General features: G+C 37.6%; 1 protein-coding gene and 1 long non-coding RNA gene across 2 annotated transcripts; one reads left to right on the top strand and one right to left on the bottom strand.

Annotated features, from left to right (window-relative positions):
* Positions 1 to 62: 62 nt before the first annotated feature.
* chmp2ba (charged multivesicular body protein 2Ba) lies at positions 63 to 12,241 on the bottom strand. Its single transcript, XM_047370678.1, has 6 exons — positions 12,050 to 12,241; positions 9,220 to 9,311; positions 6,081 to 6,275; positions 3,217 to 3,319; positions 2,882 to 2,988; positions 63 to 1,527 (listed from the first exon to the last, which is right to left on the bottom strand). Exons 1-6 carry the CDS (start codon positions 12,081 to 12,083, stop codon positions 1,411 to 1,413), a joined length of 648 nt encoding a protein of 215 aa, XP_047226634.1. The 5' UTR covers positions 12,084 to 12,241; the 3' UTR covers positions 63 to 1,410.
* LOC124871413 lies at positions 10,831 to 21,863 on the top strand. Its single transcript, XR_007039011.1, has 3 exons — positions 10,831 to 10,992; positions 14,478 to 14,636; positions 21,465 to 21,863. It is a non-coding gene; the product is annotated as an uncharacterized LOC124871413 (long non-coding RNA).
* The last annotated feature ends 1,110 nt before the right edge of the window (positions 21,864 to 22,973 follow it).

The raw sequence follows: 22,973 nt of genomic DNA, 5'->3' as shown, positions 1-22,973 counted from the left end.
CTGTCTGTATAAAACGTACTTACTGTATGACCTTTGGAAGAGAAAAACTGTATGAGACCCAATCAGAATCGTACCTTAGGAAACTTTATTCCTTATAAAAGTCATAAACCTTTTACAGAGCCAATTCATGATGACAGAGAAGTAAACAAAAATGAGTATGCGCATCGTTTATAAAATAAAATCCCACCCAGGCAACTGCACTCATCAAAATCTCTTAAGACCATAATTCTGTCTACAATTACATTAGTCTGGTACATGATACAGGAAGAAATAATTAGCAAAACCTCAATGGAGTATATTGAGCTAAACATGTCATACACATGCATTAGAATGAATTTAAGTTCATTTTGGCAGAAGGAACTGATGGGGCAAAAAACACAGGCCTGAAAGAGAGAGAAAGGCAATGTTGGAATGAGCAGATATTGCTGTCTCTCTCAAAAAGCCTGAAGCTGCTGACATTGAAAATTCACTTAGTTGGAAAGTCCGACATAAAACATTTTATATCACAGTGTCATTTCAGCAAATGCTTCCATTATTGTGTAGCTCTAGTGTGCATGTGTAGTTTATATTGTAAGAGGCAGCTCAAAATTCCTAAAGAAAGTCACTGCACAGCAGCTGAGAAAGAAACGGGACCGCAGAACCGGTGCTTTCCTGCAATCACTGATTAAATCCAAAAACCTAGAAGCCAAAACAAAACCTCATTTGATTATTTTGTTGCAACAGACAATTGATTCAAAACTCTTGTTAGTCTTTCTTTTAGTCCGAATTTGAGTTAAAATTTAGCTGAACTTATTGATGGTTAGAAATTCTAACACCTGCATGTACACTTTCTGAGCTATTAGTAAAGAACGCAAATTTGTCCACTGGGGGTTTTAGTAGAGATGGTTCGCCTCAGAGAAAGCGAGTTAGATAGATTTAAATGAACCAAGAGCAAATCAAACAGCAGGTAAATGGTCTGAGGAAAAAAACAAAAAGCAAGTTCCATCTGTTTCTCGACAACCCCAAAGCTCTTGTTAATTAGCATGTCTTGCATTAAAACTTCCTGGAGAAAGAGCATCCACCATTCATTACAGTTCTAAATAAAGACTGACCAAAACAGCTAAATGGAAAAGCTGATTTGTTGCATTTGTAGCCCTTCTGAAGTCAGATTTACATAGTTCTTTGGGCCAAGTTGTGGCCTTTCCAATATCATAATAAATATGTTCTCATAAATACATGTCCAATGAATTTCAAGGCAATATGCATAAGAATGTGAGGAAAATTAGTTCCCTGTTTGCCTTTGACTGTATGCATGTGGAATAGTGTATTCAGCACTTCAACATCTCTTAAACCAGTGCATCTGACAGAGTCTGTATCAACCAGCTTTGAATTGCACCAGTTTACAATGTGAACAATAACAAAAACCAATGATTAATCCACTCCCAGAGCTCGTAGTTGTCTCTCGATCTCGTCGTCAGAAATGGTGGCTTGTTTGGAGGAAGCGGCGGCACCGGGGTTGCTCTTTCCTGCAGCTGGTGCTCTGACCATCTGGATTTACACAAAGGCACAAAACGTCCATTAGCAATAAATAATTCACAGCGTTTCAGCCTGCAAAGAATAACTAGCTTTAAAATCAATCACAAAAATAAAAACAATTCTACATGGGTTGGAAAACTTTGGTCTTTTAGATGAGCTTCTCATCAGCAATGAGACATATTTCCCTTTCAGAAGACAGCATTTACTTCACCAAAACCCAGAGACTTGGCAATACACTGCCTAGCACAAGTATTCATACACCATGAACTTTTCCACATTATAACCACAAACTGCTTTATCTTATAGGGGTTTTATCTGATCAGCCAACACAAAGTAGCAAGTAACGGGAAAACAGAAGGAAAATGACATGATTTTCACAAACACAAAAATAAAAATAAGGTTGACTTATGAAAGCAGTTGATTCTCTAGATTTTATTTGCACACCAAAAGTTTCAGATTTTTATTTGTAAAAACATTTGAGATAAAAAAAGTAGATATCTGGGTATCTTCCCACATTACAGTTATGGCTACTTTGTGTTGTTATGAATTACAGCAAAACTGTTCGGTGGAAACGCTGCCACAATTATTCAGGATTTCTTTCTAAATCTTTGGTGGCAAAACATCCAATGTTACAGCCTTTTTAAGTGAAGACACCTGGTATTACACAAGTACGGCAAAGAAAACACCATTTAAAATGTGTCGTTTTGCATACAATTACAATATGATCTTTTGCTGAAAGCAACTGATAAAATATGCAGGATTTGGTGTTCACTTTAAAATTTTAAGGCATAAAATATGATCCAAATGAAAATGAACAACTCTTGTGTTTAAGCACCATTTTAGTACATTTTTTTAATCACTTAAGTTGGACACAAAACTTTGTTTTCTGCCCTCAAGGAATTTTACACATTACCAGAGCTCTATTTTATAGTTACCCCCTTCTAAGACAAAGGATAATATTTTCAAATTGTCGGTATTTTCACTACAGCTGTGGCTGCATTTATTGGACAATGTGTGCATTTCTGCAGCATTTAGAGAGGTAATAATTCACGAAGCCCCCCAGGGGGAGCCAGACACACAACAGACGGGAAGTGTGCAGAGCCTGAAGAGCTGTAGGCTAGCCCCACCATGTGGCAGCTGTTATGCATTAACAGCTGAATAAAAGAAATGCCATGTGGAGAATTCCTTGTTTTTGTACCAAGAGCTTTTTCCTCATTTAGGAAAAATAGGTCTGTAAAATTTGCAGAAAAATATTTATTTTTGTCCTCCAGAAATGGCTAGGTACTCCTTTATCCAATGCAGAGAGCACAGGGGGTTAAATGTATTCCAGTATGTTAAATAGATCACATTAGAGCCAGGTTCTTACCTTCCCTGAGATCTCAATACCGATCTCATCCAGGACCTGGTTGACAATGTCCTGAGATTCTTCTTCATCCCCAGATTCATCAAAAATGTCATCTAAAGTGTCGTTGACTGGACAGATAATGATGTAGGCCAGAGGAAAAAGACAAGAGAAAAAAACTATTTTAGGGTCATATTGAAACTTCAGGATAAGTGTTCTTAATAAAAATCTTAAATCTTGGTTTTGACTTTTTCTACGTCCAAAACACATACATCCTCATTCCATCCATATAAATCCTTAAAATGAGTTTCTGTAAAACGCTTAGAAATACCACATCTGTGTGCATAAGGTGCACTTACTCATGTCCTCGGTCATGCCCATCTTCATGTTCTCCTTCTGGAAGTCCTGCATGGTCTTCAGTGTCTTCTGTGGATCCATTTTCTTATTCACAGCCTGCATTGTCTGCAAACAGTAGAAAATAAGAGAGGAAGACATAAATCTTTCTTAGCTTTGTTGGAGGAGCGGCAGCAGACAGTAAACCCCTAGATTCCACCTCCTCCGCTCCAGTACGTGTCCGTTCCGTTTCAAACCACCTCCGTCAGTCTGTGAAAAGCAACGCCTACTGCATCCGCGGTAACTCTGTCGAGCTCCGCTCCAAGTTCCATGGAGCCCAAAAAGAGCATGCGCGAGAGATACATAGGTTTACATGGCTGGAGCAGACCAGAAAATTGGAGCTGTTCCGTAATTTTACGGAGAACGACAAGGAGCCGGTCCGTTGACGGTGACATTTGGAGTAGTCGAGGAGAATGTGAAACCGTTCTCATTAATTAAACTAGCAACGCAGTTGCTCCGTCGGACATACGTGAACGGACCTGAGCGCAACGGAGGATGTGGAATTTAGGGGTGAGAACCGCTTCAGAAGGCAGAAACAAACTCTCATGTTCAGTTTGTTAGGATCCTCCCCTAGCTGATCAAGCACACTGGATTGTTTTAAAGAATAAATAAAGACTAGGATTAAAAACGATGCATTATATTTGCATAGAGAACTGTGTGAATAAATATTTTTTTTTAATGTACTTTAAAGGTGTATTTACACCAGGAAAGTCCTTTGGTCTGCTTGTTTGGTCCGGACCAAAAGCGAACTTTATTTTTTTCATTTGTTGCGGTTTGTTTTCACATTGTACTTTTTGTAAGTGAACTATTACTTGTAAACAAAGCCACGCGAGTGACTATCATTGTTCCCATTGGACAGAAATGACGGGGGCGGGACAGAGCACAGACCCGGAGATTTAGGAAAACATCTGTAGACGTGCTGCGTGCAGCAACTCTGTTCTGCATATTTGTGTCGTTATTACAGCTGCAATATTATTGTGAGGCTGAAGAGCAGTACATTCAACACAGACTTTGAGACGTTCCATCTTGGAACCCTGTCGGAGAATGCGTGCTGAACACCGACGTTCTCTACGTGCCTTGTCCCAACAAGCCAGTAGCGTTGCTAAGCAACACACAGTTTATCAGGTATGATTACCTTACAACACAAACATTTGCTACCAGCTACGGTGGCTTTTTATGTCCAAAGAGACGTACGCTTTTTGTAGTTGGTTTGGATCGGGGCCGGTTTGTATTCAGACCATAAGCGAACCGCACCAAAGTCCGTTTGGAAGCGGACCGAGACCACCTCAAAAAGTGGGTCTCGGTCCGGTTGTTTGGTCCGGACCAGGGTTCGCTTGAGTGTATTCACACCTGCACAAAAGGTCCGGACCAAGGGGGGAAACAAACTCTGGTCCGTTTAAAGTGGACCAAAAGTGGCAAGTGTGAATACACCCTAACATTAGACTTTCTAAGAAATAAAGTCAGAACATAAATTATGGCTAACAAAAAAGAAAACCCTGGAATTCATAAAGAATCTGCTTCCTTCCCAGTGCCAATTTTCAGCTGGGCTAGAGGCTCATTAACACCAACAACTGATCAAAATATCATGAGTGTCATAACAAAACTCTTTAACAACTTCTGCTTTTTATCCACCTATTTATGATAAAACTACAAAAGGCTTGATTAGCACTGGACTAATGAGCTCTCAGTCTCTCCTTTTCTATTGTTTCTGTTTGAAATCCAAATCTCTCCATTAAAACTGTGCTTATACTTTAATGTCAGCAGGTTGCTTTGGTTTCAGCGTTGCTGGTTATTGCTGATCAGGGATCAGCAATAGAAAACTGCAGGAGCGTTCACAAACACCAACTTTTGTATAAAACTGTATCCATAAATCAGGTGGGCAATTTTAGCTCCCCTGTTTGCAGGGATGCTGTGATAAACAATGTGATTTTTGTAGACCCTCCATAGAAAATCAGAATACAACAAAGGCAGTATAAAACATTCACCTTGGGAATGTTTTAAGTGACGTAATGAAGCAACACCGGGCTTGCTCTCGGGCTGTGGAAAACCAAACCGTTATTTTTCCAAATCCAGTTCTGAACTGGGACCAGCCCAAGTCTGGTACTGGAATTGCTTTAGTGGAAAACCCCTATTACCTTGGTTTCATATAATAGTCCGTCTATGTTGCCCTGCCTCCATTATAGTGGATTTAATAGCACCAGGTCTAAACAAAGACTCATTCAGAAATTCTGCAGATTATTCATTCTTATGTCAGACAAACAGAAATGTGATCTACTCTTATTGTCACCAGCTGACTGCCACACTTCTTTCAAATGGCTTCAAATATTCCAATAATTATAAATAAACTGAATAAATTTAAGAAAAAGTAAAACATTATTTTATAGAGAACTGCAGACGTGTTTGTGTCTAAACAAACTTGGCTTATATTTAACATGAAGCTGCTAATATCTTAGTCTTAAAGCCTTAAAGCGCAAACACCTCATCACCCTCCATTAATCCGAAGCCTAATTATATTTAACCTATTGGTGTGTGGCTGTACAATACATCGCTCCTGGCCAATAAATGTTTGTCACACTTCATTAACAACGATGCTGGGTCTTCCTTTTGAACACAAACAGCTTCTACAATAATGTTATTTGACAGTATTGACATTTTGACACACCCAAAAAACAAAAACAAAAAAAACTTAGGAAGAAATCAGAAAACAAACTTATAATTACATGTCTGGTGTTACGATATGCAAGTGGAAGTAATTCCTACTTTCAAAGTATAGCTGTTAAAAAGTTAGCACACCTGACCGCAGACCAGCTGATAGGGTGTAGGATTTTACCTTGGCGGTAGTAGACATGGCACCAGCCATCTTCATTTGAGAGTTCATGACTTTTGTTTGCGTTGACATGGACGTAACTTTGGAGCTCACAGCGTACGTCCGGTTCTTCTGCTTCCTCAGCTGGACTAACTGCTTGGCAAGAATCTTACAAGCCTCTTTGTTTCCGCTTTTTGCCATTTTCTTGATCTCCAGCTCCTAGAGAGAAAACAAAAAGAAGATATGAACCCTAAGTGTAATTCTATTTTATTCTAGGACTTCTCAGTTTTTTATTTAAACATGTGATTTCAATGTTTCTGACAAAATTAAAAGATAATAACAAATATTTTAAGGTTTTATAAAAAACTTTCCTTAATGCTTTGGTCAAAAGGCACCTATACCCAACATATTAATAGCTGTTTTGTCAACAAATTGAATGTTTTCAGGCATACCTCACATTATAAATACCTAAAGGTATTTGTATTGATGAATCACCAGAGAACCTCAGAGATACCACTATGTTTAGAAATATAGACACCATAAACAGAGTCTTTTAGGTCAGATACCACTCACTGGCAAGCCAATCCATGCATTTAGCTTTTAGTAAACATGAGGAAGTAAGCGGACGCCTTCAGGGATTCTGTGCGAGAGCATCCCTGGAGACTACAAGCTGCAGGTTACAGTAAGCTAGCCAAGCCTCTCAGCAACAGCATGTATTGTTTATCTAGTATGCTGAAAGCATCCTCTTTAGGAACTAATAATTCTTTATGTTTACGATTGCATTAAAAAAAATTGTCTTTCCCCACTCAGCCATTTGCTTCTACCTCTTAACACAAAACATTTGTGGATTGTCATTTATCAAACATATTAAGCACCGTTGTCATTGTTGATCGGAGCCTCTCAATATTTCCTTTTCCTTTCAGACTTGAAAACAGCTGTGTTGTGATGGATAGATACTCCTCTAGACATGATGTAATGCAGCACTCAACTGAGAGGCCGTTACGTTTTCCTCCATATGAGAACAATAGATGGATAATTAGATACTAAAGCAGCCTCAGTCTATGTTTATGTCAATTTTTCTATCTTCTTCTGCAAACAATATTAAGTGCTTTAAATTTTTCAAAAAGCTAAACTTTGTTGTTGTCTGGATTTTTCACATCTGGAAACAGGACTAAAAATCAGAGATGCACCAGGAAATTGGCTGGTGAGTGGAACCGGGCGATTTTCAGCTTGATCGGCTTGTCAGATGCTTGTCATTTCAATCCTTCGCCATATTTTACTTTACAGATTTGGACGCTTCAAGTCTGACTTTTACAGGTAATAAAAAAACAAAAAACTCTAGTAGTTCCCAGTAATCTCTTTTTTTCAACCTGTTTATCATGCTGGATTATGAAATGTTGGCAGGTTACATGTGGCTCTTTAGATGTCCTTGAACAGCTTGGACAAGAAGAAAATAAAAAACTTGCAGGGAATTTTAATTCTGCATGTTTATCTGAATATGGCGCGTTTATTAAAAACAAAACAAAACAAAAAGCTATGTAGGCATTGTGGTGTAGTCCTCGACAAGCGTACCATTGTAAGAAAGCTCCTGAATTGCCCTAACAAACAAAAATCCCAGAATGCTGTTTTTTTTTAACCAGACCTAGGTACCTACTTATGAAAGATAGTGGTGTTCTCAGTTTTTTTGAGTTGTTCTTAGGAGTTACAACTTGAATTTAACTTAAACAAACAGAAAAATAACAGTCAATACACACTTTTGACAATTAAATAATTATCTTTTATGAAAAATTACGTAAATATAAAGTGTTAGTTCTCAGCATGGATAGTTACATTTTATTGTTCCGTTCCAATGTCCACTGCTGTCAGAAGAAAATAATTTACAGTTTATAATCAAATACATACTTGGAAATACTGTGTACAGCCACTGGTCTGGTATATGACAACAGTCGCAGCTGCTTATGTGGCACTCTGGGAAAAATAATTCCCCACCCCTGCTCCAGGTAATACACACGGGACCAATGTTTATAGTTAGAAATGCTAACTGCACTAATCAGGCTCATTGCAAATATATAAGATACTTAACATATTTTTAAATCCTTCGGTCTTTGTTTTAAATTAGCGAAACACTACGATTATTTTCAGACACACACGCTGAATGACTCCTCTGCTCCTGATCTAAATAATTAATGACCACTCTCAGTTAAAAGGCTGGAATTACATATTCTGAGCATTATTATAGTTCTTAATGACAAATCAAAATGGTCAGAACTTTCTGAAAGTGAAGAATCGAATTTGGCTACAAATCTGAAAAATCAGCCAGAACTAAACGAAGAGAACTCCTCAAACAGAATCAAGTTCGTCTGGTCCTCCTTAACTTTACGGCAAATTAAAAAGCAATGAAGCTGTTAGGCAGCATAACCCAGACCCCCTGATAAATAAATAATATATACATATACAGACTTTTACCTTGGCAGTCAAATCTGACCAATTTTAACACATCCATTTCATTTTGCTCACATATTCCCTCGTGTAAAATGAAATATACATCATAATAAGACATACTTTGAATCCTTGGTCGTTTGCCACTTTTAATAAAGGCAGTGCCTATAAATCTGACAGTGGGCACATTTTCTTATTGGAAGCACAATGGGGGACCCTTATGATTGTGCTAACTTGCAGATATAGGTAGTTTTCATTTGCAAGCCAAGATCTTTTTAATTCAGGGTGCGCAACAAAGCTTTTAAAGACCAGACTAATTAGCGGAAAGCATTAATGAAGAACAAAAATTGGGTTCCCCAGGGAGGTAATTATGTCCCATACGATATTTACTTAATAACCCTAAATGAGGACGACACCCTCTGCTTCTTTGATCTTAGAAAAACGGAGGATGTAATATACGGTTGTGACTATAGGCTCATCAAGTGATAGTCTGACTTGCCTGAAGCGAAGCTACTACACAGGATCACTCCCATCTTTTCACTTGGACCCGTCAGCCACTTGGTGGTGAAAGATTTAAACATGTTTCTGGGACTTTTTTGTGCACGTCATACGCTGTGGGGGTCATCAAAGCTTTGATGCAATATGTAGTAATCTAAGAAAAATACCGTGCACACACTGTGTTCCCCTTATGTTCCCCTTTTTAGTTGTGTGTGTGAATTCTTACCATTTGTTTCTCTTGTTTCTCCAGCGCTGCTCTGTCCCTGGTGATCTGTCTCTGAGTGCCTCGTAGCTCCTTAGACTGTTCCTTGATGATGTCTTCAGAAAATGCAAAACAAGGAAGAAACACCGTTTAATACTTCATATCAATCAACCAATCAGATTTTATTGGTAAAGCATTTTTTATACAATCAACTGTAACACCAAGTGGTTTACAGAAAGGGAAAAACATGGAATTATTAAAAATACAGAAAAATGTTATTTCATTAAAATAATGATTGGACAACTAGAATAAAATGTCCTGAAGAATTTAGAAGGAAGCAAATGCCATCCCTATCACAGATGAGGAAACACTGCATACAGATATTAATATCCAAATATTACAATTCTAAATCCTTAAACAAAACATATGCTTTAACCATAAAACAAAGTAATACCAACAAAAGAAAAAATAGCATTTTATTTTAGATTAAATTAAAAATGGTGAAAAAAAACCTAAGTTAAAAAGATGTGATAAAACGTAAAACTTGCTTAATTTACAAGTTATAAAAAATGATAAACAAATAAAGTATATAAAAAATAAAACACAGATAAAAAGGCACAGATACTGAAGCTCAAGTAATAGCCAAGATTGAAAAATGTTTTTAAATTGTTTTACAAATGGATGCAACCCTCATTATTCTTTTAACAAAGATAAAACCTCTTAAAACTGATACAGAGGTGTGCGTTTAGATAAAACTTAACCTGAAAAATTATTAAATAAACCTTTGGTTTGCGCTGGACTTGTCAAAAAAAAAAAAACAAGTGACAAAACAAAGACTTCCTAACTCCTACAATAAAATAAAACAGAAATCTAAAGCACTGTAGCGTTAACCCTAACAAGCTTGTTTGGTTGTCTGTACCCAGATGCACGCAGAACACCACAGCCTGATCAGCAGTGCACTGAATACACACCGACAACTGTGGCAACTGCGCCAGCAGCTGACACCAAGACTGAGTCAGTCAGCTCCAAACCCTCACACAAACATAAAATAGCATCGTGTGAGATATTGTGCAATCCTGAAGTCACACAATCATCTATCCATCCACAACAATCGGCATAATTTGCATGGCTGCTAGACAAAAACAGTCCACAGATTTCTCTGATGTTGTTGCTCCAAAGTCTGAGGTGCATATTTAGAATATCAATTGTTTCTATCGATCTATCATCTGCTATATATTATAAATATACACATGATCTTCTGCTATTAAAACATCATTATAAATAAAAACAATACAAGTTATTTAACAGAAAAAAAATTATTTCAACATCTAAATTAGAAGTAAAAAACAAAATGAACCACACAGCTTTAACCAACTTATTAAATCGTATCTCATAACTGAAATGACAGAATATCCCACTGTGTCAAAGCAGTGGTGAGTGCCAAAACAAGTTTATCCCTTCAAAAAAGTTAGCCATAATAAACTTATTAGAATCCCATCACTGCAGTGGACCACTTGTAAGGATGATGCATAAGTGCGTATAAGGTGACGTGCCGCCAACGTATCAAAGTGGGAGGGATATCATCCTACAAATATGTGCGATCTATCCCCCCCACCACAACCACCGCAAGTAAATTCAAAATTTACTCCGACTACCAGACCCATGGCAAAAAATTTAACAAAACCCCCGGTCCAAAGAGTGAAAGGGTGAGGGAAGAGTCAGCAAATGAATGACACAAGAAACTACAAAAGAAAAGCCATGGCTATAGATCTGACAACAGCTCAACATACAGTGAAGGTAAGGGAGCACAGTAAGTACAGTTTGCTGATTGTTGCAGTGGGTGAGGCTGGCATGACAGGGATGGGAGGGGTAAATAAGCAATGCAACGGACAGATTTTCCTACAAAGAGCAAAGCCTTTTTTTTTCTTAAACCCGGTCCTCTATTTCAATGAACTTTTTCCACACATAAATTTATAAAAAAGGTCGAGACTCGGATGTTAGAATTTTCTGGCATGCCAGCTCTGAGACTCATTATTTGTAAAAGAATAATTGATTCATTAATTTGTAGAAAAACAGTGTCAGATTTTCCATTTTAACTCTGAATGGCTGATTACCTTGCCTGAAGAAAATATTCAAATATTCATACTGTAAGGCTTTCCAGAACCGTAAAATGAGCATATTACTAAAATGAATAGGTTAGTGGATGACAGCACGCCTAGACGTCATTGTTTAATAACCCTTCAAATTCATTACGCAATTTTATTACAATGACATTTTCATCCTCTTGTTCCCCTCAATAGTCTAAGTTTAGGCAGTCTAAAGTACTTTGGATTTTGTGTGTCAAACAAAAAGAGAAATGTAGTCAAAATATATGAGTTAGAGACACTGGACTGAGGACAATTTGTAAAAATCCGGTGTTTTGTTGATGAATGTAGTTTAAACATAACCGTTCCGGATACTTTTAATATGAAGATAATGAGTTTGAAATGCAATCACGTTTTCTAACTAAAAACATCCTCTTCGAACAGCTCAACGTCAAAGTATCCGTTTAATTCAATTGGTCAGTTACTTTATGAGGAACCCCATTAGCTCTTTGAGATTTTAGAGTCGTTTATTTGTATATTAACTGCCACATTCATATCCTAGCTTGCTTCCTTTAATCCATGTAGAGTTTGGCGGCGTTTCGACGCTTTCTCCCGGTTAGTAGCGTAACTGGTGACTCGACAAAACCCAGAACAGGTTCAACGAGTTATATGGGAACAACTCATTTAAACGGGAACAACACAACAGGCTGAAAACAACCGGGCTAAAAATAAAGTTAGCTAGCTTTTTTTTTTACACAGAACAAACTTACCATCGACAGTCTTCTTCTTGAAGAGGGAAGCCATGTCGCTACCCTGTATCTCAACTAAATACAAAAAAAAAAAAGAAATACAAGTCGTGTACTTTTAAACACTGCTGGTTCCTGTGGTCGTTTAGCCGTCAGTCAGGACTGTCTGCGTTATCAGCCTTCGTTTCCTGGTTGATTTCTGCTGTCGGAGTTCCTCCCTCAGCTGGCGTCACGGCGGGACCTTTGTGTTGCTTTCAAGTGTACTGCGGAAAAATTCTACATGGCGTGAGCATGTTTCTAAAAAAATAACATATTTTGAAAAAAAAAAACTGTGTAGGTTCGAGCTCTTATGGGTGGTGAAGTTCAGAGTAAGGAATGTTCGTATCGTGGTCTTGCCACAACCTTAATTAAAATTAACCTACAAAGCTATGTGATGAAAACTCTACTATCATTACCTTCCATGGTTTCAACAAATAAAACACTCTAATGAAAGGAACATCAATTTTTGTACAGAACAATAACGCCCATTATTTTCATAACAATAAAGAACCCTTGAAACACATACAGTCCCTTATTTTGGGTGCGTTGTCTACATGATTCTTACTGAAACCATTCTCCGTGTAGCTCTTGAATGTAGCACAGAGTCGGAAGCTGTTAATAGAAGAAATGTGCTTGTTTTACTGTATAAATAGGCTAAGCAAGCAAATGAAGTCATGTAATGCATGACCTTCAATTTTTTAAAGACTACTCGATCAGCTAAATTGATTTGTCTTTCCAATCTGACATTTTCCACTTTGCTTTTGCATATGCTCAGGAACTGTACACTTGCATCTTACACCTGTCGTAACACAAACATAAAGGTATTTGCAAAATATTCATATCGGAGGTATTTTTTTTTTTTTACATTTTGTCAAGCTACAGTGCATAGTCAAAAGACATGGATTTGTGGTTTCAATTTTGTTTTTAAAATATACATCTGAAAAGTATGGTGTGTTCTTGGTCCTCTTCAGTCAATGCTTTATTTCAGTCTCTACCAGTTTTGCACTCATAGACACAAAAATGTTGCCCCTTTCTTCTTTTCAAACTAGCTCAGGCTCTGTCATATAGCATGGAGAGCATCTGTGGACAGCAATTTTGAAGTCTTAACACAGATTTTCAATTGGTTTTAAATCTAAACTTTAATTGGGTCTTGTTAACACATAACTATGCTTTGATCTGAACAAATCCATTGTAATTATGGCAGTATTTTCTGGGTTTGTTTTCCTGTTAGAAGGTGAATTTTAGACCCCAGTATCAAGTCTTTGCCAGCCTCTAACAAGTCTTCTTTAAGCATTCACTTGTCCCTGCTGAAGAAAAGTTTGCAGTTGTACTTTACACTTACAGTTTTTGGTTGATGGACTGAACAGTGCTCAGAACAGAGTCAGGGGGTTGAATAAAAATCCATCCATCATCTATACCACTTATCCTTGCAGGGTCTCGGATGGAGCTTTGACCTATCTCCAGCGGTCAGTGGGCGAGAAGGAGGGTACATCGTAGAGAGGTCGCCTGTCCATCACATAGCAACCCTGAAACACACAAGACAAACATCTTGCACAGAAACACACTCAAACCAAAGGGCAATTTCGAGAGACCAATTAATGTAACAGTCTGTTTTTTTGGACTGCAGGAGGAAGCCACAGTACTCATGCTTGCACAGGGAATATGCAAACTCCTTTCAGAAAGACCCCAGGCTAAGATTCAAATCCAGGACATTCTTGCTGCAAGGCAACTAAAAACTGCTCTGCCATGCAGCCCTGAATAAAATCCAAAATTTTTAAGAGTTGTATTATTAATTTAATTTTGCTTCACAACTATTTGCTACTTTGTGTTGGGCTATTACATAAACTCCCAATTAAATATATTGTTTGTGGTTATAACATAATAAAATGTGATAACATTAAGGGGCATGAATACCTTTGTAAGGAACTCTATAAAATTACAGTTACATACAAAAAAACAATTCACTTAAAGTGCAAGTAACTGCACTGCTTAAATGCTGAGCTCCTGTCAGCAAGGTTTGCAGGTAAGTCGACAAGACCGAGAACAGTTTAAACAAGTAAAGTTTGGACAGGTCAGTTAAGATGACATCTGTGGAGCTTAAAATAATTAGCTCATTTTAAACACAGAGAATCTGTACTTTAACATCAACTTTGTTTGGATTTTAGGACAGAGCAGTGATGTGGCTTCCATATTTTAAGAGAATGGCCCATGTATTTCCCCCTACGGCAGTATCATGTATTGCATTTCCAATTTCATTTCTTGCCTTTTTATCCCCAGACGAGAGCTAAACCATCCACTCTATTTTGTATTCATGTATTCCTATTTTCCTAAGTCCTATTAAAAACGAAGGATGTTTGTGTGGGTCAAATGGGACTCTTGAACCATAACCAACTCAATTTTGTGTTTTTGTCAGAACTGGGACAAATACATGACACAGAAGAGAAGACATAAAAGCGGGCGAGGACTCATCCTAGGAATAACGTGAGATGCCAACTTGGGACATAAGACAGAGGGGTGACTTTGAAAGAGGAAGATGGGAAGCCGTCAGCGTTTTTCCCTTATCTCCAAGGAGGTGAGTATGTGTGAGTGCACAGTCGCCTCTGTGCATCCGCATGTCGTCCTGAGGCATTACTCTTGTTAAGGTTATTAGAGAAGATGTTTAGCACTAATAAGTGGGGGACCAAAGGGACCATCACTAAATGCCCTCATCATCACAGGGCCCTGGTGGTGATAAATCTAGCCCCAAGCACTGAGGGGGCTGGCTGGCTCTAAGCATGGCTGTCTCTGACTCTGTATAGGTGCAAAGCAGCTCAATGTAAATCAGTACTTGGGAATTAAATCTGGTATTTTTTTTATTTTATTTGCTAATTTCCATTTGATTTAACATTGAAGTACTGATTAGCTTTTCAACTTGAGTCTGAGTGAAACTGATGTGATTATTAAAAAAAAATCACTTAACCCTGTTATCAGTAAGGATTTGTAATTTAAATGATTAATCTTATGGTCACATTATGATCTAAGCCTTCTCCCTTTTCAATGTAGCAGAAAAATAAACAGCCTATTGAAATGTGAGGAACACTTCCCTCCCTCTTTTTCTTTTATAGACCTGATTGTCTCCTACTTTCTCCACTTAGTTCTTCCAGCCAACCCATTCTCACCCTGTGATCTAGCCCGGAGCAAACTAGCCCGTAATGTTAAGGCACTAACTACAGTGTGTCTGCACAGAGACCCAGCAGAGAGAAAGAAACAATCATGTGTGAAATTAAATCTCTGCACAAACAGAGGGGAGTGAGAGCCATAAAGTACACTGAGCTTTTCAGGTTTGAGGGATCATCAAAAAAATCGTACAAATCCCTTCACTTGATGATTTTTGCAATTTATTTGACTGACATTTCTGTTGCATCTTTTTACAGGTGAACACATTCACAGATGTCTAGATGTGAACCTGATGATGTCCTAACAACATAAAAAAATTCAGATGTTTGACACCAATTTGAAAAAAGTAAATTCATTGGTTTTATCTGAATCACAATTCTTCCATCATATTTTACATAATTTGTTTGTACAGGAATACAATCCCTTGCATAAGTGTTCGCACCCCTCGGGCATTTTCACATTTTATCATTTCACAGGGAAATCAATATATTTTCATAGAACAACACAAAGTAGCACGGAATTATAAAGTGGGAGGGAAAAGATAGATGTTTCCAAATGCTTACAAATTATAGCATGTATCATGATTATACAGTACATTAATGTTCCTATGCAATTGACTGTCCACAGTTGGTACATGCTCGTCCAGGAGAAGTGATTGCTGGTAGTCAGCGACTCATAGCAATCAGCTGGGTTTCCTAAGATAAAATACTTTTTACCAATTTCGATAATAAAGTGAGCCTGTCTCCATGTAATTGGCCTTAAATCTGTCTGCAAAACAGATTGAATTTAGGGTTTTTTGTAGAGTGCCTTGAGACAATATTTTGTTGTGAATTGGCACTGTATAAAAATCAAGTGTGCTATTTTGTTTTGGTCTATCTCTGAAAATTTCAATAAAATACGGTTATTGTAGGTGTATGTAGGTGTATTCATACTTTTGCAAGGCACTGTATCTGCACAATGATTTAAATTAAATCAATATCAACATATTCTGAACAAGTAGGCTGCAAAACGTCAGACAATCCTGCTCCCTAGATGTTTCCTTTTGATGGCAGCTGAGCTTGGTGTCGTATTTCAGCAAAACCAAGGATTTCATCATATGTTCATGATTTATCATTTGCATTAGAATTTCATTAAATCCCCGATGGTCTCCTCAGTGTGTATCTTATTTTCTTGCTTCACAAACATACTATAAATCTGAGTGATAATAGGGTGAAGCATCCGAATATATTACATATTATTCCTTCACACCTGACAAGTAACTGCAGGCTGAAATATTCTTGTCTGTATGAACAGAGAGGCACAGGGGCTGTAATGGGAGATTTGGGATTTTAGAAGCCCCTCTTCACTCTGATGGATCCATGGTGAACACATCACTGATACGTCAACAGAGACAGTTTGCTGTGGCAGTCCCAAGACTGTGTAGTACCTTACCTCTACATGTCAGCGGTAGAGAGCATAGAATCATTTAAATGTCCTTTAGAAACTCACATCTTTTTCCTGGCCTTTCACTGGTTGAGTATGATATACTAAATAGTTCTTAGAAATCCTAATTTATGACTGTCAACGTAATTGTGAAGCACTTTGTTGAGGGAAATGTAAATATAAAGCAACCAGCAGACATTTAGCATTATATTCTGTTTTTTTAGAGAATTTTGGTTTCAATGACAAGATAATCTCAGCTTATGTTATACTGTTTGCACATTATGTGCAATAAATCTTTTTTGGTCATGTTCTTGTATAAAGAATTGAATGTATTTACTGAGAAAAAAACGGTTCCCTGTAAGCTACAGCTTCATGTTTAACTTTATTAAAAGCAATGATTTGTAAATGATAGCATTTTAAAAGCAGGATATCAAAGAAGTTGACTAATTCTGTTTTAAAACACAGTCTATGTGAAATATTAAATGTAAATAAAAGTGAGACATTTTTATTCATTTATGACCAAAGTGATGGAGAGGAGACAGGACATATGGATGACAGCAGGTGTTTGAAAGAGTGGGACGACAGAGGGGGAATTGGAATCAGGAAAACAGGGTGGGAACAGCAGGGAAGTCGCAGGGCAGGGTAGTTTGGGATGGTCTAATAAATCGAGTGAGTGACTCCACTCTTTTTTGCCCGTGGGACAAATGTAGTTGCGCTCACCGACGCAGCACAGCATCAGAGAATAGCGGGTAATGAGAGATTATTTCACCCTGTAGTGTTTGCTCATCATCACTGCCACTCCCAGCTTCCTCAGCCTCCCAGGACACACACACTCACACACACATAATACCACAGACAAGATGGAAGATGCAGTGCTTGGATGCAGTTGTGGAGTTACATACAAATAACCAGAGATGAGCCTGAAATAAGCACACACACACACACACACACACACACACACACACACACACACACACACACACACACACACACACACACACACACACACACACACACACTCTTGTTTTGCTATATGTAGTGAGGACCATCTGTTGACTCCCATTGACATCCATTGATTTTCAGTCATTTTCAACCCTTTCTATGCCCTAACCCTGACAATAACCCTAAACCTAACTATTACCAGTGCATGCCTAACCCTAACCTTAACCTAAACTCAATTCACACCTTAGTCCTAAACCTAACCGTTAGCAAAATAGGTCGTGAGGACCAGCAAAATGTCCTCACTTTGGTACCAACGGTCCTCAATTTGATGGTGAAATCGGGAAAATTGTTCTCACTGTGATGCCAAAACAGGAACAAACACACACACACACACACACACACACATCCCAAAACTTTCTGGTTTGGTGAGTAAGGTCAAACAGTAACGTGGTATTGTTTAAATCTGCTGCTGGCACCTTTTCTAGATTTCACACTCAGTGGGGCACCCCCTCGCTTATACCATTCATTCAATGACACTCTCTATTTCCACAGGTCCTTTTTTGCCTGGGGATGCCAATCTGTTTAAGGGTATGCCCTACACATGTCAAACCAGAACTCTTTTTTTCTTTGGCCCTTTCTCTTTTTTTTTCAAACTCTCTCTTCCGTCTTTCTGGTCCATGGTCCTTCTTGCCTGAAGCCAGACTACGACCACAAGAAGTGGGCTGGTGTTCCCAGCAGGGGACCAGGCTCAGATGAACCATTAGCATGGGGGAATTAGAGTCATTAAGCCTGGAAGGGCAATAGAGGACAAGTCCTTCTTCTGGAGAAGAGGAATGAGGTTTACAAAGTTGGATGTAGGAGGTAACAGATGGATGAGCAGATTTATTAAGACTATAGGTGGTTATTCTGTGCAGTTATGCGAACTGCACATATTTAAAAATTATTCACAGTCCTTGTTCTGAATCTAACAATCTTTGAAAGATCTTCAGGTTTTCACCGGGATATGAATTAGACCTATACTATGCCTTACAAAAAAAATCATGCTCCCTGAATGTTTTTACATTTCTTTTAAAATTGCTTACATTACATCAACAAACCCCTGAACAAACTACCCCCACACAGAAACTTGGTCATGGCAGCATCATACTGTGGGGTGGCTTTTCTTCAGCAGGGACTGAGAAGCAGATCAAAGGTAATGGATAGGTGGATTGGGCTGAATACAGGGCAATTCTGGAAATGAAAGTCTTTTAGATGCTGCCAAAGACAGGAAACTCGTTCACCTTCCAGCTGAACACAAACCCTAACAGTCAGAGCTAATGTGGAATGGTTTCAGTCTTAACTGTCACGAAAGGTGAGGTTGTTTAGGACCAAACTGAAGACAGGAACTCAGAAGCTGCATTTTATACATAAGGATTATATTTATTAAGAATAATAAAAAAAAACAAAAAAAATAACTTACAACAGGCACGAGGATAACACGACAAGAAGCATCGATTGAGAACTGAGCAGAGTAACAGACCATAAGTGTCTGAGTGCGACATTTTGGACTTTGTTTGTGGTTTTGTGTTTGTTTCTTTTTGTCTAAATGTTTCTATTTTGGGTTTTGTAGTCATGTTTGTTTATTTATTTTGCTCCCTGTTAATTTTGTTCTCTCTCCTGCCTCCTAGTGGTTGTTGTTTTCTCTCTCCTCACTCTTAGTTCCTTTAGTGGTTGCTTTCTTATAACTTGGCATGGTTTGTCGTATGATTATAATTATTATGATTATTATTATTATAGTTCTTTGGCTTCCTTGGGATCTCTAGTGTAGTTTCCCGTTTACTATCTCTGTGTTTATTTATGGTTAGGTATTTGTTCTCTTTTTGGACTCTTCTATTTTATTAGTCTTCTTTCCTCTGCTTGTCATTAGTCTCCCCTTCGGTTATTATTTTCTCTGTGTCAGTTCCCTTTTTAATTGTAGTCCTTTCTAGCTTAGTTTCTCAAGTTAATTTCTATTCTTCCAGTCCCTCCTGATAGGTTAGCTTTGGTTGTTTACATCTTGGTTCGTATTTATTCTAGTCCTCACGTTCTCTGCTTCCTTTCCAGTTATTTCAGTCAGTGTTGGTTTAGGTTTGTTTACTTTTGTAGTTAGGGTGTCTTTATGGTTTCTTTTGTTAATTCTTGTTTTGCCAGTTTCTTAGATCTAGGTTGTGGTGTTTCTTCTGTTCCCTCCAGTTTCTCAGTTTACACTAATTAATGATTATTCTAGGTTCTTCTGCCTCTTTTGGTTATTTATCTTTATTTATAGTTTTTGCTTAGGTATTGTTTATTAGTCACTTCTCCCATGCTTTAGTCTTTGTATTGTATTGTCTTTGTATTATGAGCCTCCCTGCTTCCATGTCACACCTATTCCTAGTTATTTTGATTATCTGCCTTTGTTACCCTCTGTATATTAGTTGGTTTTGTTTCATTGTTCTTCGCTGGTTCCTTCCGTTCACTACCCCGTTCACTACCTTAACTATGTTCAGTTTTGTGCTACGCTCCTGCTCTGAGTTTTCATGTAAGTTTTCGGCTCTACTCATGTAAATTCCTGCCGTGACTATGCTATGTTTTGCTATGTTTTTGGAAACTTTTGGAATTAAGACTAGGCTACGTTTTTGCTACGTTTTTGGAAACCTTACGCTACGTTTTTGGAAAAACCTTTAAATAAAGATGAAGCCTGCCTTAAACATGCTGATGCCCAGCTCTTGTCTGCACTTTGGTCCGCCGCAAACCCACAACGTGACAATAAGGCAGTACCACAAATGGTTTCAGCGATGAACAAAGACAACCAGTGAACATATTTACTGAGGCAGTGGTAGAGAAATGACAGGAAAATCAGATGAGCTAATCAGAGGAAATAAGTTGCAGCTGAGGCAGAGAGGGAAGAGGCAGAGCAGCTGAAGGAGGGAGGCTAATTTATATGAAGGGAGCAGAAACACAGAGAAACACAGGGAAGTGTCTAACAGAAATTGAACAAGATAAAGAACACTTAAACATAAAAGAATGAACAAATAGGGAGAACACCTAACAGTATATCTTATCTAATGTGTTTCTTAATATAAACAATAATAAAGAAACATAATAAACAGCAAAGAAATAGTCAAAATACATACACAAACAAAAATCAAGACCCAATACCTCAGGATCATGACATAAGAATATTCATGTGTTAGAATGGCCCAGTCAAAGTCCAGAACTAAGTCATGAATCTGTAAAAAGTCTAGCAATTTGCTTTTTACAAATGTTCTCCAAAGAACAATATACAGAAAGTTCTGTTCCTAGATGTGCAAACCTGGTGGAAACATACCACAAAACACTTGCAGATGTAATTCAAGGTAACAGTTGTTCTACGTAGTATATTCACAATTATGTGATTGTTTGTGTTGGTCTATCTCATAAAATCCCCCCCAAAATACATTTGAGTTTCTGGTTATAATATGACAAAATTCAAAAAAGGTTCAGAGTAAGGCGCTGTGTATTTGTGGCTGAGGCACAAAAACAGGCACACTTTTTTTTGCCAGCAAAAAAAAAAGAAGAAAAAAAAAAAACATGGTTCTTGCGTGTTTTCTTCTTATTTTTTATTCATATGGCAGTTTGGAAAGAATTTTATTACAGTCACACAAAATATCAGCTAGTAATATATTGGTCATTTAAACAAACAAACAAAAAAAAAAAAAAAACATGAAAATTTAAAACATAAACTGCTATCAGCAAAATGCTATTTGAAGTCACTCATGTTCACCTTATTTTACACCTATCAGGATATAAATTGAAATGTCTTGCGTAAACAATGCTGCATTATTACTCAAAATTTGCTGTGAATTGTCCTATTTAACTTCAATCTATGGTCATTTTGTTTAAGGGGAAACTTTTGCGCTGAAGTAACCCTCCGGGGAGGAGCAGCATCAGTGAACTGAGTTCCTCTCCTCTGCTATGACCCTTCCTTTGAGTCTTCATCATTTCATTAACTCCTGGCTGGTAGCCGGAGTAGCTCCCATTATCTTTACACATGCAGAATGGGAACTAAAGCTGGAGGATGGACTTTGTAATTATGCGCTTTTTAAACAAGGTCAGCATGCTGACTCTGAACCTCACATCCAATGGTTGCTCCAGAACAGCCAGATTTCATTGGTGCAACCACATGAGCACACAAAGTGTGAAGGATGTACTTTTCTTTTTTCACTGAACACAATTAAAAATCTCATTTACGTGTAGAAAATGTGCAGAAATGGTAAGAACAATAAAACCCAATCAATGAGTTAATGGATCCGTTGTAAGTGCGTTTGTTTTTTCCTGGGCTTGACATTTAAATTTTGTTTCCATTAACTTACAAATGACTCTTTTCTTCATTAGAGTACAAATGATTCCACCAAGTTATATGTCTTCCTGAAACTCAATTATAGATCAAGAATCATCTTTGTTTTTTTTTAAAACTGAGATTCTTTTTTTATTCTTAGGCTGAATTATTTTTTTGTTCAAACTTCATTAATAATAAATTAAATCCCCAAATTGCATAATTTATTGTGCTTGGGGATACATTAATGGTTAGACTCTTCTCTTCTCCAAACTCAGACACTCACCATGAAGACAGTTCCCCCAAATAGACGGTACAAAACCAATGAAATCATGCAGTGTTGCCATTTGACAAATAATTTTTTATTAGACATGATTGTGTGCTTGATGTTAAAAATGTTTTGTCCTTAAGGAATAAAACAAATTTTGCACATGCAGCTTTTGAAACTCATGAAATGGACAGTCTAGTGGTGTAAAGTTATGTACTGGAAAACAAACCTTGAGTGTGCAATAGGAAGATAAAAAGATTCCACACCTCTGAATCCTCCTGCCCATACTGGTCTCAGCTTGAGACTCATAGGTAATATTAGATGACCAGACACCTGGACACTAAACTACTGTTTGTCAAAAAGCATTATTGGTGATCTTGGCTCTGAGTTAAAGGAAAACATAATTCTGCCCCACTATGGTTCTCAAACTTTTTGTAACATGTTCCCCCCAAGGGAGTTCTTAATTTTTCAAAGTACAATCCCACCAACAGATATTTTAAAACAGAAGTACTTTTTTTCACATATCTTGGTTGTAATGAGATGTTATTCGAGCTATTTGTCCATTTTTGTAAACTTGAAGCAGTCAGCTATTCTTCACTAACATCAACAAGGCATTTTTGTCCCCACAACTGCTCCCCCCTGGATTTTTGCTGGGAAACATTGATAATGATCACCTGCTGATACATCAAATCTTTTAGTCACAATTTCAAATACTGGACAAACTTAAAAATAGTGCTTTATTAGGTATTATATTCAATTAAGTGAGATATGTAACTACTGATGATAATCTTAATTCATTAGCAACACAT

Source organism: Girardinichthys multiradiatus, chromosome 7 (genome assembly GCF_021462225.1).
Source record: "Girardinichthys multiradiatus isolate DD_20200921_A chromosome 7, DD_fGirMul_XY1, whole genome shotgun sequence".
Taxonomy (NCBI): domain Eukaryota; kingdom Metazoa; phylum Chordata; class Actinopteri; order Cyprinodontiformes; family Goodeidae; genus Girardinichthys; species Girardinichthys multiradiatus.
This window is presented reverse-complemented; position numbering and strand designations above follow the sequence as displayed.